Source organism: Sphaeramia orbicularis, chromosome 14, assembly GCF_902148855.1.
Source record: "Sphaeramia orbicularis chromosome 14, fSphaOr1.1, whole genome shotgun sequence".
Lineage (NCBI taxonomy): Eukaryota > Metazoa > Chordata > Actinopteri > Kurtiformes > Apogonidae > Sphaeramia > Sphaeramia orbicularis.
Genome location: NC_043970.1, coordinates 52921054 through 52944330, shown reverse-complemented (window position 1 = coordinate 52944330; position 23277 = coordinate 52921054). Strand labels below are relative to the sequence as shown.

The window sequence follows — 23277 nt, the reverse complement described above, 5'->3', positions numbered from 1 at the left end:
CTTTATGCACCTTATATATACATACAGTACAGGCCAAAAGTTTGGACACACCTTCTCATTCTTCGCATTTTCTTTATTTTCATGACTATTTTCATTGTAGATTCTCACTGAAGGCATCAAAACTATGAATGAACACATGTGGAATTATGTACTTAACAAAAAAGTGTGAAATAACTGAAAACATCTCTTATATTCTAGTTTCTTCAAAGTATCCACCCTTAGCTCTGATGACTGTTTTGCACACTCTTGGCATTCTCTTGATGAGCTTCCAGAGGTAGTCTCCTGAAATGGTTTCCTAACAGTCTTGAAGAAGTTCCCACAGATGCTTAGCACTTGTTGGCCCTTTTGCCTTCACTCTGCGGTCCAGCTCACCCCAAACCATCTCGATTGGGTTCAGGTCCGGTGACTGTGGAGGCCAGGTCATCTGGCGCAGCACTCCATCACTCTCCTTCTTGGTCAAATATCCCTCACACAGCCTGGAGGTGTGTTTGGGGTCATTGTCCTGTTGAAACATAAATGATGGTCCAACTAAACGCAGACCGGATGGAATGGCATGTCACTTCAGGATGCTGTGGTAGCCATGCTGATTCAGGTTGCCTTCAATCTTGAATAAATCCCCAACAGCGTCACCAGCAAAGCACCCCCACACCATCACACCTCCCCCTCCATGCTTCACGGTGGGAACCAGGCATGTAGCATCCATCCGTTCACCTTTTCTGCGTCGCACAAAGACACGGCGGTTGGATCCAAAGATCTCAAATTTGGACTCATCAGACCAAAGCACAGATTTCCACTGGTCTAATGTCCATTCCTTGGGTTTCTTGGCCCAAATAAATCTCTTGTGTTTGTTGCCTCTCCTGAGCAGTGGTTTCCTAGCAGCTATTTGACCATGAAGGCCTGATTCACGCAGTCTCCTCTTAACAGTTGTTGTAGAGATGTGTCTGCTGCTAGAGCTCTGTGTGGTATTCATCTGGTCTCTAATCTGAGCTGCTGTTAATTTGCGATTTCTGAGGCTGGTGACTCAGATGAACTTATCTTCAGCATCAGAGGTGACTCTTGGTCTTCCTTTCCTGGGGCGGTCCTCATGTGAGCCAGTTTCGTTGGAGCGCTTGATGGTTTTTGCGACTGCACTTGGGGACACATTCAAAGTTTTTGAAATTTTCTAGACTGACTGACCTTCATTTCTTAAAGTAATGATGGCCACTCGTTTGTCTTTACTTAGCTGATTGGTTCTCGCCATAATATGCATTCTAATAGTTGTCCAATAGGGCTGTCAGCTGTGCATCAACCTGACTTCTGCACAACACAACTGATGGTCCCAACCCCATCAATAAGGCAAGAAATTCCACTAAGTAACCCTGACAAGGCACAGCTATGAAGTGGAAACCATTTCAGGTGACTACCTCTGGAAGCTCATCAAGAGAATGCCAAGGGTGTGCAAGGCAGTCATCAGAGCTAAGGGTGGATACTTTGAAGAAACTAGAATATAAGAGATGTTTTCAGTTATTTCACACTTTTTTGTTAAGTACATAATTCCACATGTGTTCATTCATAGTTTTGATGCCTTCAGTGAGAATCTACAATGAAAATAGTCATGAAAATAAAGAAAATGCAAAGAATGAGAAGGTGTGTCCAAACTTTTGGCCTGTACTGTATATCACACTGTTCATCTCTGACAATCGTTCAAATTAAAAAAAAATCGGACCAATGGCCCTGTATCTTACCGGCCAAATTCAAAGCTTTGGGAAATGTATCCAGATGCCATTTATTCTCACCCAGTTCTGTGTATTTATTCTATTACAGAAATAGTCCATGTTTTGGTCATATTTCAATCAGATCTGTAAAAAATTCAAATTCCAACTTGATATCATTGATACTGATTTATTGGATCAATCCACTTCCTATCTGTTATAATGGGGAAATTTTTCAAAGTTACACCAAATCCAGAATCAGATCCGGATCGAAATAATTTCAGTCCCTTGTGTTGACATCATCATACAGAAGCTGTATACCAAGTTTGAAGTCAATCAGAACTGGAGTTTCATAGAAGACAATTGAAATGTTTTCCCCATAAGAGCCCATGTTAAATTTTGCGTCAGTTCCAGATCCAGAAGAAGATCCTGATCAGCATGTGGACATTACGTTTTGGTCATCTCCCCATCAGGGCTGGACTGGAGACATTTACACTGGATATTATTTATATTTACTGAGTTATTGCATCCATCCACTTCCTATCTCTGATAATGGGGAAATGTTTCAAAGTGGCACCAAATCCAGAATCAGATCCGGATCCAAATAATTTCACTAACCTTTGTTGACATCATCATAAAGAAGCTGTATACCAAGTTTGAAGTCAATCAGAATTGTAGTTTCGGAGAAGAAGACGATATAAAGTTCTGTAATGGACGACAGATGCCGCCGCCGCCAGACGCCACATGACGACACTAACTTATGGCCTGTCGGCTGGTAAGCTAAAATCCATTTCTGAGGCATTTTAGAAGCAAAGATAACAATTTAAACCAAACTAACCAATGCAATGATATTTAACCCAAAATAAAACTATAGTCTGACATTAGTCCTTATTGTTTTGTATCCCAGACTCCTGTTAGAAAAGAAACACCTGGATTCAACGTGTCCACATACTTTTGTCCATATAGTGTATTTTCCCCCCACTGTTAATTTTCAACACTTGTGAAGACTGGAATGGAGCTGTTTTTAGTCCTAAACTCAGATGACTGGATCTACTGTTCCTGTTACAGCCTTAAACCTGAGGTGAACCCACCCACGCCGTGTCTCCTGTGATGCTCCTGCATTACGTCTTTGCGGTAAAACATCTTGTTGCAGATTTCGCAGGAGTACAGCTTCTCGCCGTGCTTCTTCTTGTGCTTGGAGAGGTTACTGTTGGTGGAGAAGAACCGCGAGCAGATGTCGCACTGGAACGTCTTGTCATCTGGAGTCAAAAATAAACAAATTAATTAAAAACAAGAGGTAAATGACATGAAAAGAGCCAATGGGAGGAAAAAGTCAAACGCTGTGTGTAACCGTGGTTACCTACCCGTCCTGCAGTTGTGAAACTTTAAGGCATTTTCCAGGCGAAAGGATTTCTCACACGTGTTGCATTTATATTTATACTCCAGATCAGGCTGAAAGGAAATAAAGACACTTATTCACAGTGACCAGATGATTAAAGCTCAATAAATAGCCTTGAATTAACAGCGACACAGTGTTACTCACCATGTTCTTGCTGTGCTTGTAGGAGATGTGCTGCTTTAGACTTTCTTTGCGGCTGAACAACTTGTCACATTCATCACATTTGAACAATTTATCACCTGAGATTAAAAAAAAACAAACAAACAGGAAATAAATTTATTATTAACCTTTGTTTAACCAGGACAAAAAGACTGAGATAAAAAAAAAACTCTTTTTGCAGAGTGTCCTGGCCAAGACGACAGCAGCAGACACTACAGATAATAGAGATTTCATGCACACATCGACACTAAAAATGGAAAGTGTTGAAGAATTAAACATAATGTAGATAAAGCAGATGTCAGCATTTGAACCGAAAAAGTGTTCATATTGAGATTACTTTAAGAAAGATTTGGGGTTGTTTCAGTTATATACAATATATGCCTTATGCTTTATGTCACAGTGATGTATAACAATTGCCTCTATATATGTGCCAAGTCTGAAGTAAATTGAAACAAAATTGATGTTTTTATAGACATTCGAAATTTCAGCCATTATATGTCAATGGGAAAAAACACAAGATTTTAAAAATGCATAAAAAATGTGAACTTTGACCTACTTTTCCCAAAATGTAATGATATCTATTCCAGATCACTGGCAATCTATACACCCAATTTGGTCTGAATGCAACCAAGAGTTTTGCTGCTAAAGTGTTAACAAACAAAGAAACAAACCGAACCAAAAACAATACCCTTTGCCTCCCTTTTTTTTCCTTTCTTTTTTTTTTTTTGGGGGGGGGGGGGGGGGGGGGGGGGTTAATAACTACTTACTACAGCTGTCAGACAAATGTAATGGAGAAAAATAATGATATCTGGCTCTGAGGTGTCGTAGAGTAAAGGCTGTATAATAGGAAATACTAAATACTAAAAGTACAGGTACGTCCTCTGTCATCAGCCCTGATGTGAAGCTGGGGTTGAGTGTTCGTACCGTGGGATCTGATGTGTCTGTTGAGGTTGCTGCTGTTCTGGAAGACCTTGTTGCAGAGGGAGCAGCGGTAAACCCTCTTGTGCTCTCGGGCTTTGTGTCTCTTCAGTTCGGGTCCGTCTGCAGCGTTGGACAGGACACCGCGACTGACCGCCACCACCATGTCCTCGGACGCCACCAGGTCTGAGGTCTCCACCAAAGGCTTCGCATCCGCTACAGAGTCAAACACAGAACGGTGAAGTCAGGAGGAGATGCACTGTATGGACAAAAGTATGTGGACACATTGAATTCAGGTGTTTGTTTTCTAACAGGGGTCTGGGATACAAAACAATAACAACTAATGTCAGAATATAGTTTTATATTGGGATAAATATTGCATTGGTTAGTTTGGTTTAAATTGTCATCTTTGTCTCCAAAATGCCTCAGAGATGGCATTTACTTAATTTCTCTCAACATTGATTTTGTTTTTTATCCATGACTACAATTTTAAAAGTTCTACCTCTAAATTTCTAAAAGATTTTTCCTGCTCTGACTGTAAATAATACTTTTCTACCACAACTAACCATCTACTTTCTTCACATCTCATTAAGGAAGAAAAATCTGCCATTAAACCTAAAGGAAATATTGATGTTTATAAACTATTTGGCCATAAATATTGAGACACATCATGTCTACAGCTGTAACATGTCCTGTTCATGATGATTTGAGATAAAAACAACAATATTTCCTTAAAGTTTAATGGGGGATTTTTCTGCCTCAGTGAGATGTGAAGAAAGTAGATGTTAGTTGTGGTAGAAAATTATTATTTACAGTTAGAGCAAGAAAAATATTTTAGAAATTTAGAGGTAGAACATTTAAAATCAGCCATGGATGGAAAAAAAAAAAAAAAAATCAGTGTTGGGAGAAATGAAATGAAAACTTGATTCTTTTTCTGAACTGCATTAATTTCACTCCTGATAAACGTCCCATTTTACAAAAAAGTCTAAACCAAACACTAAACTAAACTTTTAAAAGTTGAAAATAAACATCACAAATAATAAACTGAGCTAATGTCGCTGTTGTCTGACCTCTGCTTTTACTGGCGGCGGTGGCTGGACGCCGCCCCTTCGCCCTCCGTCCTCGGACCTGGCTTCGCTTCGGGCAGAGCGGCGCCAGATCGACCTCCTCTTCCGGGCCGATCAGACCCTCCTCCGGGGGCAGGAGGGGGTCGAGAGGAAGCGTTGTCAGGGTCTTCACCTCGGAGATGTGGCAGATCATGTCGTCTGAGATCAGAGTCAGAGATGTGAAGGTTATGCAATGTGGGAAAAAGAGGCCCAGTGTCCCTGCATGTCAGCGTCATGTTCTCAAGGGTCAAGGGTCAAGATCCGGTTTATTTCTATTGCACATTTACAAAAACGCAAAGTGTCCAAAGTGCTGTACGTGGATATAGGTAAAAATGCAAAATATGACAAAACTAGGGATGCGAATTATCGATTAGTCCATTAATCATTAGTTGGTTGACCTTATTGATCAATTAACGATTAATTGATAAGCGGCGATTTTCCTGAGAACCTGAATTTCTCTTTCAATATGGTCTATGCCAGGGGTGTCGAACTCATTTTGTTTCAGGTTCCACATTCAGCCCAATTTGACCTCCAGTGGGCCGGACCAGTCAGATAATAGCATAATAGCCGAGAAATAATGACAACTCCAAATTTTTATATATAAAAAAAAAAAAACTAAACAAAACATTAAATTATGAAAACATTAACATTCTACAATTCTTTTTTTTTTTACAGTTTTTACAATTCTGTTTTTACAATTCTAGTTTTCGTCATTTCGTTGGTTTTCGTTAACGATAATAACCTTGGTTTACAGGATATGATCTGATGCAACATGAGAAAATATCTGAATGATCTGACATGGACTGAAACAGGACAATACCCAAACTAACTCAACCCTCTGATCATGATGGGAGAACACTGTGACTCATTGACCCACTTCTTTATCGTTGTATTTTAAGTTTTGGTACTGCCCTGTCTGTGCTTGTTCACGTCTTGTTTCGTATGTCTTTACTTTTTTGTTTTATTGTCTGTTTGTTAGAAAATGTAAAATCTGTTAAAAATAAAGTATTAAAAAAAAAGAACCTGTTTTTATTGTTTAAATCAACCTACTCGTACCGTTTTCTTCCAATACTGAGGATCCGAGTTTCTCTGAAGCCTCCAACTTCGCAGATGCACAAATCAGATCTGAACGACAGAAAGAAAACTGTGTAAGTGAAACCCGTGTACGACGCTGCAGGTTTAAGACTTTATTCACGGAGGCGGGGTCAACCTGGGGGCGGCGGCTGAAGCGGAGGTTTGAGCATCGGCTTCTCCATCTTCTTGGCGTAGAAGGCGCCGTACCAGACCCTGAGCTCAGTCCCTGGTAGAACATCCTGAAGAAACCGAAAGAAAAACACCTCTGAAACATCAACCAGGTAAAACCAAGACTTTTAGGTCGTTTTTATCAGAAGGAATCCTATTATTTCATGTCCACAGGAAATAAAAATGAATGATGTGTAATGACAAATCCAAAGTTTTCTGTTTGCTTTAGTGGAAAAAAATAAGTTATGAATAACTTAACTTAGAAATTAGGAAAATATTTACATTTACAAAGTATCCTTTCAGGAAAAAATGTGAATAATCTGGAAAAAAACCGAAAAATAAGTACAATTTTAATAATATTATGCCTGAATTTATCATTTATACACGTACATTACAGATTGGATCAACAAAAGGCATAAAACATTTAGTAACAGGCAGAATATTATTAAAGTTACACAGAATTTCTTTAGACATTTGAAGTTGTTCATATCTGTTCAGGTTATTCACACTTTATTGTTGAAGGATTGTTTGTAAATGTAGATATTTTCATAGTGTAATGTTATTTTTTCACATTAAACCAAAAAGGAAATCTGGAGTTGTTGTTATTTATAGGCATAATGTCATTATTTTCACATTAAACCAAGACGTACATTTGGAGTCATTATTTATAGGTTATTATTTTACTTATTATATCATGTTGTTCTGTATGTGAAACCTGAAATAAAACCAGTTCAACATCCTTGATTGTTAATGTCTTTAGTGTAATTCTTGTACATCCCATGGGCTGAATTGGACCCTTTGGTGGGCCGGTTTTAGCCCCATGTTTGACACCCCTGATATTAGGGCTGTGCAATTAATCGAAATTCAATTACAATTTCGATTATTACACTCAACGATTACAAAAATTATGTAATCGAGTGAAAACGATTATTAATTTTGAGTTGTTTTAATTCACGCGCACGCAAGCTACCATGAGCTACTGGGCCCCGCCCCCCTCTCAGCTCCAGTTGCCAGCTAGCCGGCAGGTCCACCCCACCAGGATAGTTGTACCCAGCGGTCTGGAAAAATGGCAGGAGAATCACAGCAGAAGCGCTTGGTAAACAAAAAAGGCAAGTCAACTTCAACTGTATGGAATCACTTTGGGCTTGATGAAGAAGACGAAGAGCAAAAACACATCACGTGTAAAAAGTGTTTCGTAGTTGTGTCCGCACCGACCGCTAACACAACAAACCTTTAAACCATCTAAAGTTGAACCACCGCCACCTTACACTGTGCAAGCGTTGTGCAGTGTGGAACACTGCGTAGGCTATAACCAGGAGGTTATGGAAGGTTTTGTTGCTTTGCTGGCTGTTCAATGATTTCTGCATGAAACTCCTGCATTTTGGCAAACTGTGCTTTGATTTTTGGAATATATTGTTCCTTTACTCAGAGTAGGATTTTCAGTATTTACTTAATGTTGTGTATTGTTGGATGCGTGGTGTAACACTGTGGCTTAATGTTGGTTTTCTGTGTGGTGTATGGTTGTTGTGTTTTAGTGCACGTGTGTATTCTATAGATGGCTGATGTTTACAGAAGGCCTGAACTGAAACCTCACGGCACGCCACTGAATATATGGATATAATTTACCATGTTTCATACATTGAACATACTTGAGTTTATAATTTGCACTTTACATGATTTTTTTTTTATTGCTACAGTTCTACAGCAGTTTAATTACACTGCACTATTTGTTTACAAAAGGAAACATACTTGAATTTACAGTATACTTATTTGCATTCAAAGATTATTTTGTTTCGTACACAAGTGAACATACTTTGTTTTAGTGTTTAAAAGCTTTATGTTTAAATAGTATATTTTACATTGTTTTGCAAGAAAAAAAATAAACAACTTTAAGGTTAACAAATAATCGTTTTTAATAATCGTGATTTCAATTATTGCTAAAATAATCGTGATTATTGTTTTTTTCCTATAATCAACCAGCCCCACCTGATATAGAGACTCAGAGTTGGTGACGCTCCTGATATGATCAGAACAGAACAGTCATGTACGGCAATTCTGTGTTTGGTGCAGAGTCAGAATTTAGTCTGATATGTGAGGATTTTTAAGTTGCTTAGGAAATCTGACATATGAATTTAGGGTAGGTGAAGGAGGGGGTAAGGGGGTGGGAGATTATATATGTGTGTCCTGGTTAACCCCGAGGCCAGGACGTTAACATAATGTCTGTCACAGGGAAATAATCCCACATGTTGTTTTCCTGTACTGGTTCCTGTCTGTGGTGTAAACTCTACGTGACGAGAAAACGCACTTTTGCGTTTTTTAACCCTTTAGACCAGGGGTGTCCAAACCCGGTCCTGGAGGGCCGGTATCCTGCATGTTTTAGATATCTCCCTCTTCCAGCACACCTGGTTTAATTAAAGATCAGCTCATCATCAACCTCTGCAGAAGCCTGATAACGATGTAATGACTTCCAGGTGTGATGGAAGAGGGAAATATCTAAAACAGGGGTCACCAGTCCTGGTCCTGGAGGGCTGGCATCCTGCATGTTTCAGATGTGTCCCTCTTCCAACACACCTGGTTCTACTGATAAGCCTATCATCCAGCTCTGCAGAAGCCTGATAACGACTGTCAGGCAGACTGGAAGAAGGAAATACCTAAAACATGCAGGATAGTAGCCCTGGAGGACATGATTTGGACACCTGTACTTTAGACGGTGATGCCTGAGCGGAGCATTTTTAAGACTTCCACTCTGGAAGGTGGTTTCACTTTTTTGCATTTTCAACCCCCAAAAACACCGTTGCCGTCTAAATCAGGGGTGTCGCACTCATTTTCTTCCAGGGCCACATTCAGCCCAATTTAATCTGAAGTGGGCCGAACCAGTAAAATGACAGCCAATAAATAATGACAACTCCAAACTATTTTAGTGCAAAAAATAACATTCAATTATGCCAACATTTACATTTACAAACTACCCAAACAAAAAGGATGTGAATAACCTGAAAAAAAAATGAAATTTGTTCATAAATATAAGTACAATTTCATCAATACTGTGCTTCAACTTATCATTTATACACATGCATTACAGAGCCGATCTACAAAGGCACAAAACTTTTAGTAACAGGCAGAATATTGTTAAAATTGCACTTAATTTTCTTTAGACATTTCAGGTTGCTCATATTTATTCAGGTTATTCACATTTTATTGTTAAAGGATAGTTTGTTAATGTAAACATTTTCATAATTTAATGTTTTTGTGCTAAATCAAAGAGAAAAAAATTGGTGTTGTCATTATTTATAGGTTATTATGATATTATTTTTGAGTTTGATGCCCTAACTTGCACTTTGCAAATTCATCCCGCGGGCCGGATTGGAACCTTTAGCGGGCCGGTTTTGGCCCTCGGGCCGCATGTTTGACACCTGTGGTCTAAATAAAAGGCCCATCTGATGAAATATTTTGTCACTTTCACCTGAGAGCATTGTTGTGTAAACTGGGCCTTAATCTTCAACATCATCATCTTCATAATCTCATCATGTTCAGGCATCGATTTTGTTATTTTAAACCAGCAGTATCGTATTTTCCGGACTATTGGCCACACCCACCCCGTCTCCAACGTCTCACCATAGATTCATTGATGCCAGGCTTACATGCAGCAGCTCTATTTCCTTCTTTGAAAACGTAAATTAACTGCATCATTTTTGAGCCACAGGTTCACAACAGGTGGAAAAAAGTAGCGGCTTATAGACCGGAAATTACAGTAGATGCTCTCTTCCCCACAAGAGACGATAAGAAACAGAAACATTTCTATCCTACCATCTCTGGAAGTTGATATTTTCCAATGAGGAGACGTTAGGGTTCAACGAGTTAAATATTAGACTATTTTTTTAGACCATTATGAATGGGACTTATCTTTTTTTAAAGCTTTCGTTGAACTCAGCACAAACAGGGCCTCGCTTTTTTATTTGACTTTTTCTTAAATCAGACAAAACACACCAAACAGGGGTTGGATCCTTGACATCAAGTAAAAACAGGAAGAAAAAGGAAGAAATGTGTTCTCTCTTAATGAAAACCTGCTGATTCTGGTCACATTTAACGTATGAATGAGTGAAAAACATGAAGGTTTTTGCAGTTTCTGACTCATCTCATTCACATCTTTATTAAAGGATGATGAATAAAACCTAAATGTGAGACTTAAGTTGGTTTAACCTCATAAAATTTAAACTGACTTCACAATTCAGACAAGGCAAGTGACTATATTTGGTCATTTCCACATGCATTTTTTAATTTTTTTTTTTTTTTAAATTATACCAGGAAAAAAGATCCCATTGAGATTAAGAACCTCTTTTCCAAAGGAGTCCTGGCCAAGACAGTGACAGCAACAGTTCCAGTGAGGACAGTGGGTCAACAATCTGAGGTCCACTGTGGTCTCCAGGGTCTGTCAGGTCCACTGTGGTCTCCAGGGTCTGTCAGGTCCACCTCTGCATGAACAGTGAGTGGACCTGCTTTGTTTGGTACCATGAAGTAATGGTACTAATGTAAGGAATGATGTTCAAAGGGTTCATGTGGATGTGGACAGGGGTCTGGAGCAGCACTGATGTTGGTCTAATGTTCGAAATTACATGTTCCTTTCACCTTACATGTGTTTTTCTTGTATTTTTTATATTTCCTTCTTGGATTTAATACATTTTTTGTCACTTATGAGTAAGGAACCAAATATGGTAACTTCATTAACCTTGATTTTCTACATATAAGTTTGTTTTTTTTTTAATTTTCACAAAAGTAATACAGTCTTATGTCTTCAAATAACACACTAAGGTTAAAATTTTGAATTTCAGAGTATTTCTATGAGTGCCCTACAAAGGGTTAAGGCCAGATTACATAATATTTAACACATTAAGACCTAAAGTATATTGGCTTTTGCACTTTCTAACAGAACTATGGAATCCTTACCATTTTTTTTCCCCATTGTTGACTATTTTTTTTTCTTAATCAATGTATTATCTGATCAATTAATTGTCATAAAATGCTAATCACTGATGCTATTACATCCTCAAATACCTTGTTTTGATCCACAACCAAATTATATTCAATATACTGTCGCAGAGTTGGATGAAAATGGAAAACAATTCAAATGTTAAAGCACAAATCAGAGGATTTTAAACACTTATTCTTTTAGAAATTCCTCGAACTGATTGATTATCTAAATAGACATTGATTAATCTACTATTTAACAGATTCTGGATGTCTTACTGGTCCACGTTGGTTTTATTCTGTAGTTTTGTTGCTCCGTCATCCATAAAATTCATCACGACCAATACAGTTTTTTGTGAGACTCTATTGTTGAATTATTTAAGGTCTAAACTGCAGGTTATGAGGTGTTTTCGGCGCCTGATGAACCCGGATCAGCAGGTACCTGGGACGTGTTGAAGTACACCTCGTCGTCCTGCTGATACGCCGTCAGGTTCTGGTGGTTGTGGTCTGTGGCGGGTCGGACCAGCATCATCCAGTTACAGTCCTCCTCACTGCTGGTGTCGAAACACACAACTATACCGTCCCTCTGGAAGATCTGCAAAGAAGAACACCAAGGATTTATTATTATTATTATTATTATTATTATTATTATTAGGGCTGTCAAAATTAAAGATTAACACGGATTAATCCATCATCATGATTAATCTGATTAAAAATTTTAACGCAATTAACCCATCTGCAGCACAGAATGACTCTGAACGTCTCTGCCAACGCATTTGGGTCAGTTTGTCCAAGCAGAGTTACTGTTGCACATGAACAAATGAGCAGTTGATCCGGTAGTGACAGGCAGCAGAACCAACCCATAAAAATGGAAGACACTAAACAGCATGTCGGCCCTCTGGATGGAAATATGAAAAAACAAAAAAAACAAACAAACCCCAAAACAGAACAGTCAACCCACATAAAGTATTACACACTCTGCAGGAAGGAGTTTTCTTTTCACCGAAGCACTTTCAGCTTCAAATACCACATTAACACCAAGCATATGTTAGTCTGGGATTCTGCTAGCACTTCGGCTAATGCAGGGGTTCCAGCCTTTTTTGACTCATGACCCCATTTTAACATCACTAATTTCTGGCAACCCCAGACATTCAAAACAGAGATTTTTTTTTTTTGTGCTAAAATTAATTTGTTTTTGATCATGTAATAATTTGTTGCAAATAAACGTTAATTTTAGACACATTTAGTCTATATAATGTATATTATTGTGGACAGAGGCAGTAAATCCAGGTGTAGATTACTGCACAAAGGGAGACTTTTATTTTCCTTGGTCAGGATCTGTCCAGTCAGTCCAGCTGTGATTTACAAGGAGGACAATTAATACTGAACAAAAAAAGAACTGAAACTATGAATAATGAAAGAGCTGCAGCATCTGAAACTGACCACAGTGAACATTTGACAGATAAACAGAACCACAGTGCTGCAGTTTCACACTCAGTTTGTCCTTTATGGATTGTGACTGTCTCTCTCAACTCACCATATATTTTTTATTAGTAAATTTTTATTTTTGTTTTTATCAATTACTAGAAATTTCAGGCGACCCCATTTGAATTCCAGGCGACCCCACGTGGGGTCCCAACCCCAAGGTTGAAAAACACTGAGCTAATGCGTCACCCAGTTTAAGACAAACAGGTTAAGCGCATATCTATTCCCTTCTTTCTTGAGTCTGTTCGCTCATGCAAAATGAAACGCAATTAATATAGATTAAAAATTTATATTTAATCGTGATCGAAATTAATCCACAGCAACTCTGTGATTAATCAGATTCAAATTTTAATCATTTGTCAGCACTGATTATTATTATCATTATATATAATAAATCCTTAAAACTGTGTTCTAGCAAAACAAAACAAAAAACAGACTTGAATTTTTATCATATTGATAAATTAAATGGGATTTTTTTCTGAGCTTATAGAAACTTTCAACTATTTCACATGAGCTCATACATTTTAGTCTGTCTAATCAGGGGTATTCAAATGTGGTCCTCGAGGGCTGGTATCCTGCATGTTTTACATATTTCTCTCTTCCAGCACACCTGGTTCAATTAAACATCAGCTCATCACCCAGTTCCGCAGAAGCCTGATAACAGTGTAATGGCTTCCAGGTGTGATGGAAGAGGGAAATATGGAAAACACGCAGATTTGGACAACCCTAGTCTAGATCATTCTGTGTCCATGTTCTTCTTATTTTCAGTCATTTCTTTCCTGTGTGATAGTCTGTGTTCACTTTCTGTCCAGTTGTAGACACAGCCCCTCATTCCACTGACAAAAACATCCATCATCTGATCCAAATACACACACTGCATCTGTTTCTGCCCTGGTTAGTTCTGCATAGAGATTGACACACACATATTTACAGCTAAAATACTACTATCAATGCACTATACAAACTGGAAACATACAACAAAAACGTGGCAAAACACACTAGTAGAACAGTCCAGAACAGCACTATCACTATTATTTACAAAAATTCACCTTGCTTTTCTTCCCCAAGAAAACCTCGCTAAAACGCTGCTGCTCTATGCTCCGCCCACTTCCACCCCTCCCCCTCAGCCAATGCCCTAATGTGTTTTTGTCAATTTTTTTCCATTTTTCCATATTGCAAATGGTTCAGGAGTTACAGCAGTGTTTTTCAACCTTGGGGTCGCCTAGAATTTCTAGTAATTGATTAAAAAAAAAAAAAAAAGACTTAGTATTAAAAACTATGTTGAGTTGAGAGACAATCACAATCCATAAAAGACAAACTGTGAGTGTGAAACTGCAGCACTGTGGTTCTGTTTCTGTGTCAAATGTTCATTGTGGTCAGTTTCAGATGCTGCAGCTCTTTCATAATTCATAGTTTCAGTTCTTGTTTGTTCAGTATTAATTGTCCTCCGTGTAAATCACAGCTGGACTGACTGGACAGATCCTGACCAAGGAAAATCCAGTTCTCCCTTTGTGCAGTAATCTACACCTGGATTTACTGCCTCTGTCCACAATAATAGACATTATATAGACTAAATGTCATCTAAAATTAATGTTTATTTGCAACATAGTATAGCAAACTATTACATGATCAAAAACAAATTAATTTTAGCCAAAAAAAAAAGAAAGGCTCTGTTTTGAAAGTCTGGGTTCGCCAGAAATTTGTGATGTTAAAATGGGGTCACGAGGCTAAAAAGGTTGGAAACCACTGAGTTACAGTGATTTAAATGACGGTGGATGCAGAATTGTGGCGCTAGAGACACAGTCATGACCAGAGGGAGTTTGTACAGTTTTTAAGACTCATCAGCTGAACCTTGAGAGGAAACGCTCCTTCTCGTTCCAGATGGGCGACCCTCTTCGCCTCAAACGGGCCGAACCGGGTCCTCTTGACCAGCCGGCGCAGGACGTAGACCCCCTCCACCCCTGAGGACACCTCCCTGATCTCCAGACTGTTGGGTAGAGAAGACCTGATTGAAGGAAAACAGTCAGATGTCAGTTGTGTTTTTCAGACGTGGATGGTGTTCACCTAATACAGACACTGGTGCATTTACATTTAAAACATGGAAGTGTCTGAAGATACAAATTTAACACGAGTGGGATGAGAAGTGGGAGAAATAAAATTCCAGGAAGTCGCCATCTGTGGTGGTTCCTCACATGGGATATTTACATGACACTCAACCCAATATGATCTCAAATGGGTCGGATCAATAAAATAATAGAATAATAACTTAGAACTAATGACAACTCCAAATTTTCCCTTTGTTTTAGTGCAAAAAAAGCAAAATTACAGTATGAAAATATTTATATTTACAAACTATCCCTACACAAAAATTGTAAAAAAAAAAACCCTGAAATTTCTTCCAAAAAATGCTTGGATTTTTAACAATATTCTGCCTTATTTTATCAAGTATATATACTATGCTATACTATACTATAAATACTCACAACTTGAAATTTTTCTGTTTGTAAATGTAAACATTTTCATGTAATTTTCTTGTATTCACAATAAAACGAACTATCATTTCCCAAAAAAATGTAAATAATCTGAACAAATATCAACAACCTGAAACGTTTTAATGTTTAATGTTTTTAATAATATTCTGCCTGTTATTAAATACTTCGTGTGTTTGTAGATCCACTGTGATCTGTAAGTTGTGATGTACATAAGTAGAAGATAAACTGAAGCAGAATATTATTAAAATTACATTTATTTTTCTTAAGAAATTATTGTTTGTTCATGTTATTCACACTGTTTTAAAAACAGCTTACAGATGTAAACATTTTCATCAAGTGAGGAAAGTTTGGAGTCGAGTATTTATATTTCAGTATGTTATTATTTTACTGGTCCCGCCCACTGCAGACCAGATTTGGCTGAATTTGGCCCCTGAACTAAAATAAGTTTGACACCCACGACTTAACCCATAAAGACCCAAATATCCACCTGTGACCAAAGACATCTACTGATGTGTTTAATACCTGTTGATCCACTAATCCTATCAATACATGGAAATAATGGATGAAAAATACAGTTCTTCATCTTTTCATGGTCATCAGATATGACCCATTTGGATGTTCAGAAGCGCCGTAGTTACCGTGGAAACACCGTCATCTTCTACAACACTGGTTCACCAGTAAAACCCATGGAGTTGGATCAGTGACAGTGGATGGACACACTGGGTTTATGTTCAATTATTGATATCTTCACTAAAAAAGTCCCTTTTTCTTGAGTTTTCTCTGTTTCTGATATAATAACACTCAACTTTAATCTGATCTTTTATGAACATCCACATGATCAGTGAATTAAATAAAGGAAAATACTTGATTTTCACTGAAAAACCACAAATTGTAGAGGATAATATTATAATAAATAGTGATAAATCACATAAGAAAAGTTACATATAGAGAAAATATTATTTTGGAACTGCCACATAAGTAGCACTGGGTCTTAAACCACTGGTTCCCAACCTGTTTTGGTTCATGACCCCATTTTAATATCACAAATTTCTGGTGACCCCAGACATTCAAAATGAAGACTTTTTTTTTTTTGCTAAAATTAATTTGTTTTGATCATGTAATAGTTTGCTATACTATGTTGCAAATAAACATTACTTTTAGAGGACATTTAGTCTATATAATGTATATTATTATGGACAGAGGCAGATTACTGCACAAAGGGAGAATTTAATTTTCCTTGGTCAGGATATGTACAGTCAGTGCAGCTGTGATTTACAAGGAGGACAATTAACCCTTTCATGCATACTGGTCACTCCAGTGGACAGCTATTCTACAGCTGTTCTCTTGTATATTCATGGGCTTTGTTGTTTTGTTTTTTTTACACATATCTTTATTAAAGTTTTAAGACACTACATATCTTTTCTGACATGAATTGGTAACATTATGTAGATCTCTCCTGAGCATAAACCCCCAGAATCACAAGCCCTCCCCATAGTTTTCACACAGTTTATCAATAAATACGTTTCTGTGCATCAAAAATTAAACATGTGGTGTCCAGCTGAGTGGACATTTTTGCAACTTCATGAAAAATAGGTTCATAAGTTTTTGTTTTTTTTTTAATGTGTTTTTAAATTTTTAAATTATTTAATTTATTTATTTATTTTTCAGAAGAAATTTTTCAATCGCATTGTTTTTTTTTCATGCCTAAAGAGGAATAAAAACACTAAGGAAAAATTTTTATTAAAGTTCTCATAATTTGTGCATGAAAGGGTTAATACTGAACAAACAAGAACTGAAACTATGAATTATGAAAGAGCTGCAGCACCTGAAACTGACCACAATGAACATTTGACAGATAAACTGAACCACAGTGCTGCAGGTTCACACTCACAGTTTGTCTTTTATGGATTGTGACTGTCTCTGTCAACTCACCATATATTTTTTATAGGTAAGTTTTTATTTTTATTTTTATCAATTACTAGAAATTCCAGGCGACCCCACATGGGGTCCTGACCCCAGGGCTGAAAACCACTGTCTTAAACTGCTTCTGCTATTTCTCTTCTGTGAGTGTTTTTCATCTGCTGGTTCTCCTGTGTGCTTCTCTAACCCTCTCACCACCCATTCCCACTAGGGCTGAAAAATATATCGTTATCGTATCGATATCGAGATATGAACATTCAAGATATTAATATCGAAAAGGCAACGATATAAACGATGTAGATTTCCCCTGTGCTCACCCTGCATGTACAGCTCTGGAAGTCACAACAAATTTCATTTATTCGTACTTTATGTTAATGTTGATGACTGGCAGTGAGTTCTTATACATAAAACTGCACTTTCCACATTCTTTTGTATTAGGATGTTTGTATTTTTCTGAAAAATGCTTGGTTTTCACCGAACCCGTAGTCATATCGTATCGTATCGATATCGAGATATCTGGCATGAAAATCGAGATATGAAATTTTGTCCATATGGTTCAGCCCTAATTCCCACCCACACAGACTCATCTACTGGTCTTGGTCTGCTCTCGTGGTCCGGTCTGTGAAGTTCTGGGGTTCTGATGGACTCACCGGGCCCTGCTGAGGACAAACGAGTCCTGGACGGTCACCAACGGTCCCAGTTCTGGACACTCGGAGTCATGGTACTGACCACAGTCCTCACACCCTGAAACACACACACACACACACACACACACGACACCTGTCAGTACACCTGGGCTGGGCTCCAGTCCCAGCTCACCTGGACCCAGTGTGCTGTGGTCCATACTCACAGATGAACTCCTCTGCAGTGTGCTCTGCCATCATGTCCAAACCTACAAACTGAACACAGCTCACTGTATCACATGTGACTGAAAACAACAACAGCAGAGCAGCTTCTGCACAGCAGTCTGCTCAAACACAAACACATGAGGATGGGGGCACAGGACTGAAGTTCACGGTCCACACTCAGGTCATGTTGGACTAACGGCACCGGGAGCCGGATCTGTTCACGGTAACGTATGCAGTCCGGGACCGACACGGGATCCGGGATTTGAGTCGATCCCAAACACTAGCCGGGTTTTAACTCCGATCTGCGGCTCGTCTGTGCTCAGATGTAACAAAGAACAGGCGGCATGGCGGATGGACCGGAGACGCAGACCGCCAAACCGGAGTCGGTGCCGTTCAACGCCGAGCCCCGGGCCGGAGAGGCGGTAAACGGAAGCCCGGGCCGAGGCGGGGGAAGCGGCTGCACCTCGGCTAACGACCCGCGGGGCCGCTTCCGACAAAACGGACGTGTGTTTGCGGAAAAACGTGTTACCTTTTCTGCAAAAGACCCTTCATTTAGCGAGTCCTGACTCCGGGTTCCAATCCGCTCCAGAAACGGCGCAAGACCGGAAACCAGCGGTGCATTATGGGAGTTGTAGTCGGTGGGTCCGAGGAGCGGTAAATACTGTACGTCTGTTTAAAAGGATGATTATTAATGTGGAAGTAAATCTGTCTGATCAGACTTTGAATGATAAAAGCCACTGAATTTCTAGCACGGATTTTTTTTTGCGCTGAGATTAAGTATCTGAATTTTTTGTCTCTGAATTCAACAATGTTCATGAATTTGGAATAACAAAAAATCCAGAAACTGAATTTCAGCGCAAAAAAAAAAAAAAAAAAAAAAAAAAAATCAGATACAAAAATTCAGATTTTTAATTTCAGAGCAAAAAAAAATTCAGATACATAATTTCAGTGCAAAAAAATTCAGTGGCTTTTATAATTCAAAATCTGATGAGACAGATTTACTTCCATATACTATCCCTCTGGTATCCCGTCCAGCAAGGCCCTTACTAAGCACCAAGTGTGCCTTTTTGGCACACTTATGGAATAATGTAAAAAAAAAAAAAAAAAAAAAATCATACAGTTTGTTTTTTATTCTTTTACACTTTTTTCTATTTCATCAACTTGAGCCGTAAATAAAAATATCAAATACTCAATAATTGTCACATTTTTTTTAACCCTTTAAATGCTGTGTTTGTAATGGAAACAAACCATTTGTTTTTTGGATGCAAAAAACACACAAAAAAAATTTTTTTTCAATTTACTACATAAAAAGTGGATCACATATTATTTTATTTTTTGCATCCTGGCATGTGTCAGTGATTAACAGCAACATTGGTTAATTTGCATTATTATTTTTGGCACTAGGTCAAATGTTCAAAAATACAGCATCTGTCACCAAGTGTGCGCAAAATGCACACCTATAAATCAAACTATTAAATATTATATATTGATTTATTTTTCTGCTCTAATTTGATTTTATTTTTGTAACTCAAGGTCAGTTCTAATCATACAGATCAAATAGTCATTCATTTTAGATTTTTTTAACCCTTTAAATGATCTCTTTTCATCATGATGTCACTACATTTTTTGATGCAAAAAACAAAAATTGTTTTTTTTTTCTTTCTCAAAATACTACATAAAAATTGGATCACATATTATTTGATTTTTGCAGCCTGGCATGTGTCAATGATTAACAGCAACATTATCAACGTTAATAACTTAATGTAGACCCTCACCTTTCAAATGAAGCCCAGATCTCAGTAAAAGCAGGATTTATGCCTTAAAGGCTTTGGATCAAAAACTGTGGATATAAAGGAAGAAACAGTGCGTTTAATGCACACTTGGCAGACAGATGCTAGTCTGGTCATTTTCTTTTGTTTACAATGTGCACATTTTAGTTGGTGGACAGAATTTTAAAGATCATGCACAAATGAACAATTTTTGAATTCTAACCTTATTTAAATTGTGAAAAATAATATGAAGTTTTTTAAAACAAAGTGCAAAGTGTGCCTAAAAAGCACACCTGGATACCGCAGGGTTAAGTCCAGTCAGACTGATTGCTTGATTTTTCTTTCTGTTTCAATATTTTCATTACATTTCAAATGTCTTAATTTTTTTTGTTTATTTTGTTTCAGATAGTTGTAATAGTTGTGTTTAACCACTCCACCATGTCTCCAAATGTATTTCTATATTACTCTGCTGTAATATTTTTGCCATTCTTGTTATGTAAATTTGCTTTGTGCCAATAAAGAAAGAAACAAGAAAGAAAGCAAGAAAGAAAGAAAGAAAGGATAATATTAATGTACAGAAACAACAAGTGTAGACAAAAATAGAAGAGTCAACAATAGAAAAGATATGAATTTGATCTTTATTATTTGAATATTAAATTCTACTTGCCTGACCACATGCTGGTGAAGTGGTGGTTGAATGTGGAAATTTTTAACCCAGTCCAGAGAAAAAAAAAAGAACAACTGGTGAGGGTTCAAATTTACAAAAAGTTCAAAAACTCATTTCTGTAAAGAGAATTTGGAGCATTGGTATTTTGAGAGGATCCATGAAATGAATACACACATTCTTTTAGGTTATTTTGTTCTGTACTGATTAGTTTTATCTGTCATTTGGTTTCATTTGTGGCCAAATTTGTTTGGAACTGAAAATAAGAGTTCACAATATAAAAGACAGTATAATTCACAATAAAGAAACTAAACTATAAAGAACTTGAATAAGTGTAATTCCAGGTCTATTAACCATACAGCTGACTTTAATCATGTCGGTTTCTGATCCACTAGTATGAAGATAATTTAATGTCTTTATTATTAAAGCAAAGGGAAAAAGGCAAACAAAAAATACAGTTTTGAAACAAAAAAAAATCAAGATTTGAAAAGAAAAATTAAGGTTTCAAAATTTTTAGGCTTCACAAAATCGATTGTGTTCTCATTTTCTTTCATTTCAAATCTGAAACTTCTGCTTGCAGGTGAAAATATTTTGTCATTTTAAAAGTTTTGTTTGTAAGTCCAAAGGTTTTGCACCTCTAAAAAATTTTTGCTTGAAAGTTCAACTGAACACGATGGGCGGGATCTGCACGAGCAGAAGGGTGGGTTTCTATTGGCAGCTTTTAAAATGACAAAACATTTTGATGTGCAAGCAGAAGTTTAAGATTTAAAATGAAAGAAAACCAGAACATAATCAATTTTGTTACACTTAAAAATGTTGAAACCTTCATTTTTGTTTACAAATCTTGATTTTTTTGTTTCAAAACTATATTTTTTGTTTGCCTTTTTTCCCTTTGCTTTAAAAATAAAGACACAAAATTATCTTCAAACACTTGCTCAAATGTCAGAAACTAAACAAATATTAATGTTGATTGTATTATTGTACATTTTTAACATGACAATCAATGTTCATTTTCCTAAAACTATGTATAATTTTCCACCAAATGATGTTAATTATAGAGCTAATAATATTCCTTGAAAATAAATAAACATGGACTTTTTTTGTTAAATATTTTACAAGAATGTGACCGTACAGTATAATTACCACACTTCATCCTGTGCATATGACAATAAAACCTCTTGAAATATTTTAGTAGAATAATAGAAACACTTTGAAAAGTTTAACTTGAGATTTAGTTTTCTGAGTAAATATAAACCAGTACATTAACATAACCTCACTTTAATTCTACATATTTCTTTAAGGACATGAGATGGGCCTGTGTAACTTTGTTTTAGAATGAATTTAAAATCAATAATTTATCTGTAAAGTGTAAATTTTGAGATGATTTACCATTAAAGTTAAATAATTAAAAACTGTTAAACCCAATGTACAGCAGTTTGATGAATGATGATAGAATTTGTTGTATCGGTTGAAAAGTAAAGGAATTCAAAGCCAGAACACTGAGAGAACAACCATATTCATCCAGTCAGTATTTACTGCTGGAAATGAAATGACTTGTTTCTTGGAAAAATGACTGACACTCTGTGACACTGTGGTCTGTATTTTGCTGCTGTTAACAGTGAAATCTCCCCATGGTGAGATCAATTAAGTCTTTTTTATCTTAAGTCAGTGCCCATAAAAAAACTAAAACTGGCAGTTTATTCATCACATGATATACACTTTATATAGATTCACTATGTGGACAAAAGTATGTGGACATGTAGAATTCAGGTGTTTCTTTTCTAACAGGGGTCTGGGATACAAAACAATAATGACAAATATAGTTTTATATTAGGATGAATATCATTGCATTGGTTAGTTTGGTTTAAATGATCGTGCTTCCAGAATGCCTCAGAGATGGTTTTTATTTAATTTCTCACAACACTGATATTTTTTTTTAATCTGTGACTATGGTTTTAAATATTCTATCGCTAAATTTCTAAAATACTTTTCCTGCTCTGACTGTAAATAACAATTTTCTATCACAACTAACCATCTACTTTCTTCACATTTCCCTGAGGAAGAAAAATCTATCATCAAACTTTAAGGAAATATTGATGTTTAATTCAAATTCTGTATTTATATAAATACCAAATTTCTTATTTTTCTCTTTATATTTTCATGTTTTGACTTGTGTTTTTTCTCTTTTTTTCTCTACACTTGCTTGTATTTTTGCTTCTGCTAACTGTGAAATTTCCCCACAGTGGGAAAAATGAAGTCTTATCTAAACAATATGGACAAAAGTATTGGGACACATCATGTCTACAGCTGTAAGATGTCCTGTTCATGATGATTTGACATAAACATCAATACTTCCTTAAAGCCCAGACCCCTGTTAGAAAAGAAACACTTCAACATGTCCCAGTACTTTTGGACATATAGTGCAGGAGTGTAACACTCACTTTAGTTCAGTTCCACATTCACCCCAATTTGATCTCCAGTGGGCTGAACCAGTAAAATAATAACAGCGAAAAAAGTAAAATTACATCATGATAATGTTTACATCTACAACTTTCCTTAAAAATCTAAATAACGTGAACAACCTGAAATGTCTTCAGAGAAACAAGTGCAATTTTAACA

The 23277-nt window shown here is 37.0% G+C and overlaps 1 protein-coding gene across 3 annotated transcripts in view; it reads right to left on the bottom strand.

Annotated features, from left to right (window-relative positions):
- Window positions 1-18862, bottom strand: part of prdm15 (PR domain containing 15) — a 32716-nt gene extending 13854 nt beyond the window's left edge. Inside the window, exons 1-12 of one of the 3 annotated variants that reach the window (XM_030154542.1) lie at window positions 18755-18862; window positions 18228-18276; window positions 18028-18121; window positions 14817-14970; window positions 11923-12075; window positions 6484-6586; window positions 6324-6398; window positions 5238-5432; window positions 4174-4383; window positions 3235-3329; window positions 3056-3143; window positions 2783-2950 (exon numbers count right to left, since the gene is read on the bottom strand). In XM_030154542.1, the coding sequence (XP_030010402.1) occupies window positions 2783-2950; window positions 3056-3143; window positions 3235-3329; window positions 4174-4383; window positions 5238-5432; window positions 6324-6398; window positions 6484-6586; window positions 11923-12075; window positions 14817-14970; window positions 18028-18121; window positions 18228-18261 (1369 nt within the window). In that variant the 5' untranslated portion in view covers window positions 18262-18276; window positions 18755-18862. Of the gene's footprint in view, window positions 1-2782; window positions 2951-3055; window positions 3144-3234; window positions 3330-4173; window positions 4384-5237; window positions 5433-6323; window positions 6399-6483; window positions 6587-11922; window positions 12076-14816; window positions 14971-18027; window positions 18122-18227 lie in introns of all 3 variants that reach the window. The other 2 variants (XM_030154541.1, XM_030154540.1) reach the window with 2 other exon arrangements.
- Between the last annotated feature and the right edge of the window lie 4415 nt (window positions 18863-23277).